Source organism: Eschscholzia californica, unplaced genomic scaffold, assembly GCF_041429995.1.
Source record: "Eschscholzia californica isolate CP2 unplaced genomic scaffold, dmEscCali1.0.p SCAF_2, whole genome shotgun sequence".
NCBI lineage: Eukaryota > Viridiplantae > Streptophyta > Magnoliopsida > Ranunculales > Papaveraceae > Eschscholzia > Eschscholzia californica.
Window position 1 is genome coordinate 3,519,965 of NW_028238309.1, and position 13,520 is coordinate 3,533,484.

At 34.1% G+C, this 13,520-nt stretch overlaps 2 protein-coding genes across 2 annotated transcripts; one reads left to right on the forward strand and one right to left on the reverse strand.

Moving 5' to 3' along the window:
• Positions 1-295: 295 nt before the first annotated feature.
• Positions 296-4,686, reverse strand: LOC147555344 (uncharacterized). Its single transcript, XM_086664235.1, has 5 exons — positions 4,334-4,686; positions 2,302-3,105; positions 1,011-1,199; positions 800-931; positions 296-658 (listed from the first exon to the last, which is right to left on the reverse strand). The coding sequence occupies exons 1-5, from the start codon at positions 4,382-4,384 to the stop codon at positions 551-553; spliced, it is 1,284 nt and encodes a 427-aa protein (XP_086520361.1). The 5' UTR covers positions 4,385-4,686; the 3' UTR covers positions 296-550.
• A 3,300-nt stretch (positions 4,687-7,986) lies between these two features.
• On the forward strand, positions 7,987-13,520 carry LOC147555345 (pre-mRNA-processing factor 19-like). The gene is made up of 18 exons (XM_086662856.1): positions 7,987-8,415; positions 8,508-8,593; positions 8,681-8,752; positions 8,889-8,951; positions 9,183-9,269; positions 9,383-9,530; positions 9,611-9,732; positions 9,857-9,973; positions 10,363-10,458; positions 10,548-10,607; positions 11,043-11,117; positions 11,223-11,327; positions 11,417-11,533; positions 11,629-11,706; positions 11,786-11,882; positions 12,062-12,113; positions 12,881-12,951; positions 13,111-13,520. Exons 1-18 carry the CDS (start codon positions 8,403-8,405, stop codon positions 13,224-13,226), a joined length of 1,575 nt encoding a protein of 524 aa, XP_086518982.1. The 5' UTR covers positions 7,987-8,402; the 3' UTR covers positions 13,227-13,520.

The window sequence follows — 13,520 nt, forward strand, 5'->3', positions numbered from 1 at the left end:
CAGCAGACTCCATGGATGGTTTCGGTTCTGCATTCCTAGCTATGCCGTGTTGCAAGTTGTGGGACACCTTCTTGTTTGGAGAAGGAAGAAGAAGAGGATGGAAGCAAAAAAAAAAAAAAGGAGGTTATTTCCCGAAAGGCCCCCTACTTTATGACCAGCTTCCCGCGTAATTCACTACTTTATCAAAAATACCCAGAAGACCTCCTTTTTCAGTTACCATCAAATGTCCGTTAACCAGTCATCACCTCTCTCTCCTCCATCTTTAGAAACAAAATGAAGAAGAGAAACGGGAAACCAAAGAAATACTCAACCAATTCTCCACTCTTTATTTGTTTACTTTTATACAAATTATTCTCTCTAATATACAACCAAAAATAACAACAATAATTCACCCTTTATTGAGTTTTTATTGTATGACACAAAGCTCAAACATTGTGATCATTTAGCAAATAAGAATAAAATTTGGGGTACCATGCAAAATTGTAAACAAACTTTCCCTCAAGCACTATTGGTAGCTTGCTTTGAAGTTCATCTTCATCAAACTTTAGATTTAGATCCAGGACTGGAGAGGGTAGTTGCATTTAAAGGAATTTACTCCACTTATATGAGCAAATATATCTGAAGAATCAACTGTTTCTTCTTCCACTTTTCCTACTACCTATAAACAAAATTATAGAAAAAAATAGTCCAAATTAGGGTTTGCATGCAGCATGCGGATTGTGATGAATTTGCATAGAATTGTGTTTGTTAAAATGTTTAGGAACTTTGAGAATATAAAACTAAAGGGGGGAAAGTAAACCTTAATTACTTCATCATCTTCATCTTCAAGATTGCTGCAACTTGGTCTCACTATCTCTCCGAATTCATCGTTCTTCGCGAACCTTCCTCTAACACGAGGTCGACTGTCTGCTAGGGTTTTTCGACATGCATACTGCATATAACTTATACACATTATTATAAGAAATTAACTTGTGATATATATGTAGGGGGGGAGAGAGTGAGAGAGAAACCTTGATTTTCTTACTGAAATTTCTTTGATTTCTCTTCTTCATGTATCTGTGGATCTTCTCTTTCCTTTCTTCAACTGAGAGTCTTCCAACTTTATAAGTAGATTCTTCCAATGTTGTGATCTCTGATACTAATGGAGTAGTACTAATCCCACCCCTATTTACTAGTTGTTGGCTTTCATTACTAATAGACTTATTTTTTCGCAAGGACAAAAAAACAAGATTGAAAAACATAAGTCAAAAGTTATACTGGTTAAAAACATAACATTGTACTTATCTTTATATATGTACCAAAAAAAAACTAAGTGAACAGACGACAACCCATCTGCATATGTACATCCCAGCCTGCCAACCCACCATTCATGTGAGAGGTTTACATGTCCAGATGTCTATATATGTGGTATCAAGATCGTACTTTTTTGTCTCATATTTACAAACTTTGGGCTCCAAAAGTACCAATTGACTAAGTTCCCGTCAACATTGACTTATATTGACTAAAGTCATGAACAAAAAGAATTTTCTTTGGTTCTATACAGTGATGGTTAAAAAATTGATTGGGTTAATGGGGCACTAACTAGTGAATAATCAAATATGAATATTTAGAAAATTAGACATGATAAATTATTCTTTTGTATTCCATGATTGAAGTAAGGATATTTACCACAACCTACTAATTCCAAATTAACCAAAAGTGTCCCAGGAAGCATGTGATACTATTAAACTTTCATTTTCATTATTTGGCCTTTAATCGAAAAAAAGAATCAAAGATAAGAATCTAGAGATATTATACGTATTTTTTTTACTAACAACTTTTTTTTTTTGATGAAATACTATCAACTTGATAATTTGATGTTTTATTTACTGAGTTTGTTTCAAATATTTATTTCATTTTAAAAAACTAGTAACGTTCTATTCTATATATTAGATATCCATCCACTTTATTACTCTGAACGTTAAACTATTTTTATCTGAAATGATGATTTGACTTAGAGTTTGATGTGCACATATGGCCTTGGATAATTGGTGTTAGTGAGCTAACAAAAAAGTTAGCTTTAGAGTTAAAAAAAATTGTTAGTTAAAGGGGCCAAAAAGGAATTCTAAAAGTCTAAAAGCTGAATTCCTCAATATGGGGGGCTAAATAGTGAATTGGTCGAAAAGTGAGGCCAAATAGAACCCTTTAATCTAACAAGTCATGTAATATAATACCCCAAAATGCTAAAGGGGGCAATCAGCTCAATTAAACAAGTAAAACGAACAAGAAAAAAAAATGTTTGGGTGAACTCAGCTTTTATACCTGTATATCGGTGGAGGTGAAAATCTGTGGATCCGGAACATAAAAAGCACTACTATCTCCTTCAAACTCCAAATCATGTGGTTGTAATTCTGATCCCATGTGAACGACACCCGCAAAATTACTCAACCCGTCACCGGATAGTGAAGAATCAAAGTTTGTGGGCATAAATGATCCACCAGAAGGATCAAAGAATGAACAAGAAGGTGAAGATGGATCTAAATTTACATAAGAAGGTAAAGAAGAAAGACAATTATCTTCAAATATTAAAGACGATGATAATGGTGGCTCAATATCGGTTCCTGTAAACGGGCCAACGGGTTCAGGAGAGCCCGGTGAAAACCCATTTACAACATCGGTTAATGGAATATGTTGATGTAATGATGAAATGTCAAATTGCTTATCTTGGGGGGTAATGAATTGAGGAATAGGAAATGTGGGGTGTGAATAGAAATTTACCGAGGACATGATATTATTGGCATTATTATTATTTTTGTTTTCCTCTTGAGAATCGAAAATTATTGATGCAAGATTATTATCTATAGTATCATCAATATGATAATTCTCATTGTTATTGGCACTATCGTTGTTACAAATGTTGTTGTTGTCGTTGCTATTATTACTGCGGTAGTTTCCTGGTACTTCATAATTGAGGGATGCAAATGAAAGATTTGTAGTGTAAGAAGAATTGTCGTCGTAGCAACAATTAGAACTTGAAGATACTTCTGAATTTTGTAAGTTTTCGGGGAATAAATCATAATCATAAAACTCAAACATTTGAGCATTTATTGGGCTTGAAATATTTTCCTGAAAAATACAAAGTATAGGCAGTTCATTAGATTGACACTATTAACAATTTCAAATTACTTAAAACAATATTAGATGAAAATAAGACAAATTTAACTAAAAATTTGATACTAAAAATTTCTATAAATTAAAAGATCAAATTAAAAAACTCAGGGCAATTGATTTTTATATTGAGCAAGCTATATTAATTCGAAATATATATCAATAAAAAACATTTTCTCACATTTAATATACTAAATTGAATAAATAATAAACTTTTACTTGTTTCTTTTGGTAGGAGTTCTCCATAGCCTTTAAACCATATATAACACATATGTTACATATGATAATATCCACAATTTATCCACTTATTATATAAATATATATCTATATATATTTACATAATCATTTCAAAAATAAGATTTACGAAATATGTGAGTTTATAAATAAACTAAAAAAGCTACTTAATACAGAATATATGGATACGACATCTTACCTTAGGGGTAATGTGCTTAAGACGTGTCACTTTTTTAAGTACAAAGTTAACCAAAAAAAGAGGTTTAGATTTTCGTTAATAAATTTTAACTTCACCGATATTTTTGACAAATACGTATTAGGACAGAGTATAATCATATTTGTTTTTTTCAGAGAAATAAATAATCATTTTGAGCTAACCTATATAGATGTAAGGATTTTTAGAGCCCTAATGTATAGCTACTGCAATTAAAAGAAATTCATGATATGATTTAGTGAAAAGAAACTAACAACCGAAGTAGAAAATAAATTGACAACTTATAATATCTATAGGTGTTTATTTTTTCACACTTTATAAGAAAATCTTATCGGATGATTACCTAATGATAACTGCAAAAAAGGATTAAATTAGAATGCTTATCAAACAAGTTTAAAAAGTTGAAATTTCTATAATCATCAAAATTTAATTTGAGCATAAATTTCTTAAATTTATCTTAATAATGGAAATTAATTGATTAATTTTACCTACGATTGACCGATTACTTCTACTATTAGAAGAAGAATGCACGAGCAAGAAAAAACAATTATTATTATAATCAAAAGTTGGACATACTCATTTTAATGATTTGAAAGCAAACCCAAAACACAATAATGAAAATTCACATTCGAATCTCTTAAATGTTGGAAGAAGAAAAGATTATCGGAACAAAAACAACAAAAAGAAACATAATAGAAAAAATAGAGAGGCAAGAAGAGCAAGAGAATGAATACTCACAATAGGGAGTTCTTCGGGCGAATGAATGGTGTTTTTCAACATCGTTTCCATCTTTTCTCTTTTTTCTTAATAATAATTTTCGAAAACTAAAATCCGGAAAACCCCCTTAATAGATATGTAATATTCTTTTATTAGTCTCTTGTTCTTCTTGTTCTTAGCTTCAAATTCCTCATATCATGAACCCTAAAGCTAAAGGACTTCATTTGACAAAAAAAAAATTTATACACAGAGAGAAGAGTGAAATGAGAAACCTAGAGAGAAGAGAGCAAAGAGAGAGGAGGTTAAAGTTAGTTATATAGGGAGAGAGGACAAGTCATCCGTACAAAGACGTGAAGCTGGAAAATTCTGTACCTAGTGACCGATTTTAACGCGTGTCCTCTAGTTTTGGGTTTCTCTATTGCCAACTTGGAATCTTATTACACTGTTCAAACTAATGGTAAATGATATTCCACCCGAAAATCTCCCCGAGCAACGCTCGAGTGCTGATGTGTCATGTCTTGAAATAGAAAATGAACATGACGTGTCACTAATTGGGTGATATTCGGGTAAAATTCGTGGACTATGTAGCACAACTGTAAATTAGTTAACCACTCATAAGTTGACAAGTGTAATGTTATCTGAAGCTTATTTGGCACTTAGGAGCTTCTTAAAGGATAAGGTTGTTGGTATTGAGAGACAAACTAGGTGTATTGGGACATCAACTTTATTATTAGGACATTTGTGGTTTTAGTAAGTAGATATACCCTTTTACAAGTTAGACCATAAAACTTACTATTTTTAATGACTTTGTGTTAAAATGTTTGCATATGACCTCTAGGCCAATCTCCCCTCCTCGCTATCCCTCTCTTCTCTTTCTTATCAACGACATAAAGAGAAAGGACAACGACAAAGGAGAAAATTACACAGACGGAAGGAGGAAATATGAGAGGGTATAGGCAAGATGGTAAAAAAGACGACAAGAAGACGAATGAAAGTGAGGTCACAGGTAAAAGACGTAAATGTTCACGACAACAACCGTGATTGTGATCTAGTAGTGGTAAAAGTAAAAATGAGGGGGCAATGTGTAAGATGTCTATCTACCAAGATGTCCTAATACACCATATAGGTGTCCCTATACAGGTGAGGACGGAGATGTTTTAGGTAGAGAGAGAGAAATAATTTAGCCGAATAATCTTAAACGGTCAACCAGAAAAAGGCTGAAATTGGGTTTATATGACCTAGCCCAAGACCTAAAAACTCAATTTTGAACTTCATTAAATTTTTATTTTGACTAATTTTATCTTTGTTATTTTAGACATTCTCAAAATAAAAAGAATACCCTAATTCAAAGTATTATGATTAATCACTCTGTCCTGCTATTATAGTTTAAAATTAGAAAATTTAAAATTATATCATTGACATTTATAGTTTAGATTTACCATCAAATCGTCAAGGTCGTCCTGCTTTTATACATTTGATTAAAATCCATAGCAATGATTCTCTACCATTTTTAGTAAGATCAAATTAATGATGTGCAAAGTAAAAGATAACATACACATAAGATATTTGTAACATTCATGTTGTCTTTTCGCCCATGTTGAAAAAGTTTACTGATAAAACACTGATATATGACACAATCTTTAAGTCGTTGAGATTATTCAAAAACAACTCATGATCCAAAGTATTTGTTTAAAATGTTATCACATGGTATTGTGAGTGAGACAATGAGGGTAAAGCTAGCATTAAAGCATTTTCTTCCTCTTTGAAAGCTTGTACTTTAAACTATTTGGCTAGGGTAAGGTGGGCAAGAATCCTTATCAAATTGCATTTCCTATGATAGATATGTTTCCAAGCTTTTTGAAAATTGGTACAACTTTAGAAGAATTTCTTTTTAACAAATTAGGTTATATGACAAAAGAATTAGTGACCAAGCTTCCACCTAAAAAGAAGTATTACCTTTCAAGGGAGCAAAGCTTAAACCCAATACTCTAATAGGTTCTAACTTTGTTTCCTTTTAACTCAAAACTCCAAATCTTAACTCAAAAAACCTACTACTAACTCACATGCATTCTTTCAAGAAAATCTCTCTTTTCATTACTTGTTTTTATACCCAAAATGCGTTCATTAAAAAAAAATTAATGCTTCAAGTCTTGCTAAAGAATTCATTCTCTAGTCTTAAATAGTTCAATGCTATATAGACACTTTTTTAATTCTCTGTTCGAGTAATGAAGCTAAACTTTTTTCCATCATTAATTACTTTTATAAATTTTAGTTTGTGTTTACCTCAATAAAGCAAAATTCTATTACTTAGATCTTTTTTGTTATCTAAATATCCTTCTTAGTCCATGTTCTATTACAGAATTACTTGTTATTTGTGACAAGAAATCTAAGCATACAAGCGGTCGAACTAAAGTAGAACTATTTTTTTTCCTTAAGACGATATCTCTGACCACGTTCAGTCGAGTACCTTGTAGGCGAACATATACGCGAAATACAACAAATGTATGTAAATTTTTAAAGATTCTTCTAAGTTCATGTTTTGTTGCGATACGACTTGTTATCTCTTACAAGAATTCCAGACATCGAAGAGATAGAAATAGAAGAACTATCTTCTTTGTTAAGGCGATTACCCTAACCATGTCTGGTTTAGTACCTTGTAGGCATAAAACATACACAAATATAACAAATGTATGTAAAATTTTCCAATTAAACATTACAAAAAAATAAATTAAATGTATTATAGTATGGTCAAATTTCGTCCAATATCAGTAATGTACTTATGTGATCACACTGTACCCCATTTATACGAGAGGTCAAAATGGTGTCACCATCCTTAGAAACAACAAAAGAGCTTTCTTATATAGAGAAATCGACAAATTTTTTTTTCTTGTTGCATGCCACAATTAATCCGTAGAGAAATCTACAATTCATAAATTAGTTTAACAATCACTTAAAGTTGGACTCAAAGTCAACTTACATGTCGGAAAACTGTCACATACCAAAACCCTGAATAAGACCAATATTACCCAAAATGCATTGAGGGTTAGATTTGGATAAGAAATTACACGGTTCATTATACAACATTTTTTTTTTTATATTGACTACCATAGTCATTACAAAAGCATTGATACAACAATACGAAATAATATGCTCGATAACCGTTATACTTAAACCTTACAAAAACTAAAGGTTGAAGCCCATCTGACTACTTTATTTATACTCAAGTTCAATAAACTTGGATTTGCGAGATCGAACCTAAGACCTCTGTATTACAAAGTAGACGCATTACTAACTGGGCTACCAGTTGTTGGCTCTTATACAACAATTTAAGGATAATGACGGAGTATCGCTTTTTATCCACTGTTCAACTGTGGCTAAGAACCTTTGGGTTTATGTGGGTATTGTGTTGCTCCTTAGGTATGAGGTCTATTGGTTTGGGTACCTATTTTGTTGTTCGTGTAACAATCTAAGTACTCAGTCACTACTTTAACAAAAAAAGAAGTGCTCAGTCACTTGGTCATGGCGTCTTCGCCTATGTCCTGAACATTACTAATTCTGTGATGGGTTGTTTACATATGAGACGATAGTAGGTGATCGTGATCTCTCGTGGACTTGGACAGACCCGTTCAGGTAGCAAGTATTGGCCCTGGTTCTTCCTAGAATCGTGGATGAGAGGGTGCAACCACTCCCTGTGTGCCTCCCAAGAGTCTCTTTCTGGCAAAGGCGCTACGATAACAACAGAGCAACATATCTGTTGGCATGTTGCCTCTCACCTAAGAATTCCCGACTTCGAACCCCAACTATGTCAAATATTTGTTACCTAATATACATAACGGTTGGACTTGATCAACACGAACACGCACCTGTTCGACGTTCGGGCTGCTCAGTCCGAGGCCCACGTCTAGCTAGAGGTCTCGGGTTCGAATATATGGAGGTTGTTTCATGAAATATATATAGCTAGTAAAAAAAAGACCCACCTTAAACCCACTCAGTCACTCTCTTTCCCTCGCTCTCAATCTGCCCTCTCTTTCATCAAATTGAGCAGAGCAAGAAGAAGAATCCACAAAAACCCTAGATATCAGTCTCCACAATGATCTGTGGAAGTAAGTTGTTTCTCTCTCTTTATATCTCATATCCATTTCATTTTTTTCTAGATCTAGGGTTTATGTTGTTAATTTGTGTTTCTTTTCTTCAGTATCTGGCGAGGTTCCTGAAGAACCTGTTATTTCGAGGAAAAGTGGTATTCTCTTTGAGAAACGATTGTTAGAACGTCATATAGAGGTTCTTATGTTTTCTTCCCCAATTTCTTTATGATTTGTTTGATCTTTGTTTTGTTTAAACCCTAATTTAGGTTGGTTTCTTGTTTAGGATTTTGGGAAATGTCCAGTTACTGGCGAGGTTCTTACTAAGGATGATTTAATCTATGTGAAAACAACTAAGGTTACCCTTTCTTGATTCTTATTATTAGTTCTTGATTGAAGAGAAAAAAAGTTAGAACACACAATCTAGGTCTATTATTACTTCAATTGCTTTGTATGGATACTGTGGTTTAATGCTTGTTGAAATTGTTATCCAGACGGTTAAGCCAAGGTCTTTGCAGTCGGCTAGCATCCCCGGGTTACTCGGAATGTTTCAGATTGTATGTTTTACTGAACTCTTACCCCTTTTACATGTTTTCAGCATTTAGTTATGTTTAAGTTTCTTTTGCTAGTTTAGAAGTTTATTCTGGTTGAGTGTCGAAGGTTAATCCATTTTCAGAACCGATGGCGTTTCTTTCTGCATTAAAGTAATGTTATTGGGTGGGAGTCGGGAGATCAACCTGGTTTTCGTTTTTTTAGTTCTCTTAGTTAGTCCATTTTCGCCTATACAGGAGTGGGATCAGTTGATGTTATCGTATTGTGCTTTGGAAAAACAATTACATACAGCAAGACAAGAGTTAAGTCATGCTCTCTATCAGGTACTATGCTAGATATTTCAAGCTGTGCTTCTTAAGTAGTAGGCCTTGCTTAAGTTCAAACTTTTGTTTTTTATAGATTGATTGTGTTAATAAATTTAGTTACGTAATAATAGCATGATGCTGCGTGCCGTGTCATAGCAAGACTGAAAAAAGAAAGGGATGAAGCAAGGGACCTCTTGGCTCAGGCAGAAAGGCATGTTCCTAGGCCAGCATCAGTAGCTGGAACAGCTGAAGACTCCACATTTAGCAACGGGGAAAGAGGTTCTTGTTTTGCATGTGATGGAGTTGAGTTGTTAAATATACTTATAATTCTTAGTCTTACTTTTTTATTTTCTTTCCAGCTTCCGAGGATGAAGAATTGGTGACTAGTGGGAAGAAATCACACCCTGGTATCTCAACCGATATCATCACAGAGCTTACTGACTGTAATACTTTACTTTCACAGCAAAGGAAGAAGCGTCAGGTATTATTTTAATGCTTTAAGAAAGTTGCCAGTTGAACTTGGTATACAAGTTTAATTAAGTAGTTTAAGAAAGATTCTTGTGCTTCTATATGAGTATTGATTAAATTTGCTTATTTGTTTGTAGATCCCTCCAACTTTGGCTTCTGTTGAGGATCTCGAGAGGTACACCCAGGTCTCTAGTCACCCACTTCACAAGACTAGCAAACCTGGAATTCTATCTGTTGATTTGCATCCTTCCAAGGTACAAGTTCTTTCAGTTGTTGTGTTAACTTCTTGCAAAAATTGTAACTAGCCATCACCATCATTTTCAAATTCCAAGTTTACATATTCAAGCGCGCCAACTATCAGAGATTGTTAAAGGCTGGCCGCTGGTCATTATATAGCTATTATGTGTTGTGAATGTGCATATAATTATAATTACTATACCCTGTTTTGATACTTGTCGTTTGTGAAGTCACATGTGCAGCCACAGGCCCATAGCAAAACCACAACATGAGCTAATTTTGTCTTCTTTGGTTGTTGGACGTTATTTATTATAAAGTTGTGTTCCATGTTGTCACCCGTTTTCTTGAAATTTTTCTATTTAGTATTGATGTGGCTCCTCTGATGAGCGTGCATTCTGACTTTCAGGATCTTATTGCAACTGGCGGAGCTGACTCAAATGCTATTGTTTTCAACCAAACATCTGGGCAAATTATATCTACACTCAGCGGCCACTCAAAGAGAGTTCGTTCTAAACAAAATATACTGTGTTTTCCTCTATTTGGTTACATTTTCTTGATTGATGAAGCTTATTTTCTTATTTTCTGTAATAGGTTACTAGTGTCAAATTTGTACCCAAGGATGATTTTCTTGTGACTGGTTCAGCAGATAAGGTAATGTTTCTTTTTAGACACTACAATCGAGTAGTTCATCGTGTAAGGTAGCAGATATTGCTTCTAAGCTATATCCCGTTCTGAGTTCTGGTCTCTGATGTGGGTGCTGGAATAATTTCCTTTAGAGCTACGTCGATTTATCCTTCCCCTGTGTCTAAGTGGTGATTTGGATACCAATCCTATATTTAATGTGTTTTTTTTAGCAAATATTAATTCATTTCTGTTGCTATACTGCTTCAGTTCGTAACTGCAACACTATGCTTTGTGCTTTGCTATTATTAGCAAAATAATTACTTATAATTTGCTAGATCATTTTCATTTTCATGGTATTAAGTTTTATCATAAAATTTATTGTACTGGAATTCGTTGTCTTTATAAATATTCTGTGGAATTTATATTTAATGTGTTATTTTTCTTGTGTATTCATTGTTGCAGACGGTTCGTATATGGCAAGGATCTGAAGATGGACACTATGACTGTCGCCACATCTTAAAGGATCACACTGCTGAGGTTAACTTTTTTGAATCAGCTGGAAATTAGATTGATTTATTTTTTTCCGTCCTGAGAATCAGTTTTTTATAAATTTTGAAATAACACCGCTGTCAATTATACTAGGTTCAAGCTGTTACAATTCATTCCTCCAACAACTACTTCGTTACTGCTTCACTTGATAATACATGGTGCTTTTATGATCTTTCTTCAGGATTATGCCTCACTCAGGTATCTCTGTCTCTCTGTCTCTCTGTTTTTCTGTCAAATCTATTTATTTAAATCTATCCGTCTAATGGTGTAAGCTGATATGTTTTCAGGTCCAGGATGCTTCAGGGGGAGATGGACTTACATCAGCTGCCTTCCATCCCGATGGTCTTCTACTTGGAACTGGTACCTCAGACGCTATTGTCAAGATTTGGGATGTGAAAAGTCAGGTAATGTTTGTGTGTATATATCACACATAATTGGTTTTGGCGAAACACATTTGGCATTTCTCTGGACTATATTTATCTTGCTTCCTCTTTTCCAGTCAAATGTTGCGAAGTTCGATGGAAACGTTGGACCAGTAACTGCTGTATCTTTCTCTGAGAATGGCTACTTCCTGGCGGTACATGCTCTATCCTTGAAAACTCCAATAGAAAAGACATGTTATGTTCTCACTTCTGATTTTCTTTTCGATTGACCAGACTGCCGCTCATGACGGTGTTAAGCTGTGGGATTTACGCAAGTTGAGGAATTTCCGCACCATTTCTCCCTATGATTCAGATACCCCAACTAATTCAGGTATTTTATCTTTCTCATCCTTAAGCCTGATAAGTTTAAAAGATGCTTGAATTGAATTTTTGTTCACGGGTGTGGATCTGAATTGGTCATTGGTGGAAAAGCTTGCTTTACTACAATCTTTACGCTGCTTTCAACAAAAGAAAAACAATCTTTACGCTGTTCTTATATTGGTTTTGCAGTGGAATTTGACCACAGTGGAAGTTATCTCGTTGTTGCTGGCTCAGATACAAGGTTGGTATTCTGAAAAAAATCCATATAATGCTTAAATTGATTCTGTGAGAAACCGATGTAGGACAAGAAAGGGAAAAGAGGATTGACCGAAGACAACAAAATATTTATATAATAAGATTGATAAGTAATAGTAACACACTAGGAGAATGTAGGAATCACTCCTAGATACCTTAGATACCACACTTAAGGGTAGGTTTGCATCACTTAAATACTTAGGAAGTGATTAAACTCCTAGGACTCTACAAGAATTAAATACTTTTGACTACACTTGACCACCCTAATTAATATTTAGGAAGTTGTAGAAGTTTCACAAAAATCGATCTGGATTAGAGTTAGACAAACGTTATTCAAGGTCCCAAGTGAGCCCTTAATCTAGGATGTACCAAATCAGAATTTGGGCCTTGGTTTCTTTTGACGTCTTTGATAACACTTTAATGTTGTTGCCACCATCTATCTCTATCAGAAACCATTACAAATCTTATCGTAAAGAGTTGGTGCATTTACTTCTTGACAATATATGAAAGCAAGCATCATGTATACAAAGAATTGGTACGGTCCTTGTATGTTTGAGGATGTGTGCGGACCCTTATAATTGTGTTTACTCGTAGTTGCAAAAAAATGCATAATTTCGACTGTCCGCTTCGGGTTAGGATATCATGATCTGTGCTACGAATCCCCTGATGTTCGTCGATTAGTTATTATTTATAATCTTAGGTCATCTATTTTTCCCAAGAATAGTTAATAAGTTTGAACTTGTGCTGTTGCAGGGTATACCAAGTTGCTAATGTCAAGTCGGACTGGAATTGTATCAAAACTTTTCCTGATTTATCGGGCACAGGTCTCTTTCAATCATATTAATCACACCCTTGGTTTACTATTGCTGCTGATTTGGTATCTGCATATATATATATATATATATATATATATATATATATATATATATATACTTGTATGTTTCCTCTCTTTTGGCATTATATCTTTCTGTGACGGTGTGCAGGCAAAGCAACATCCGTGAAGTTTGGCCCAGACGCAAAATACATAACAGTGGGATCAATGGACAGAAACCTTCGCATCTTCGGGTTGCCAGGAGATAATGCCGAAGAAGAATCTTAATTCGTAAGACCTGCCTTTGTGTACAATTGAGATAGTCGTAAAAAATAGTCCCGATGTATTTGTGTTTACAGTTAAACAGGAACTCAAGATCTTGATATGAACTTTTATGAAGTTGTCAGAATGAATTTTCTCAGAGTATTTAGCATGCCCTAGAATTGGCTTTGTACCAGTTTTCCATTACAAGCATGATCAGGTGAGGCCAAGAAATGTAGTGAGAATATGGAATCATGGTTTTAATTGTACTAAGTTCCTACATTTGAAAAAGATCAGTGAACACTAGGTGATGATTAAGCA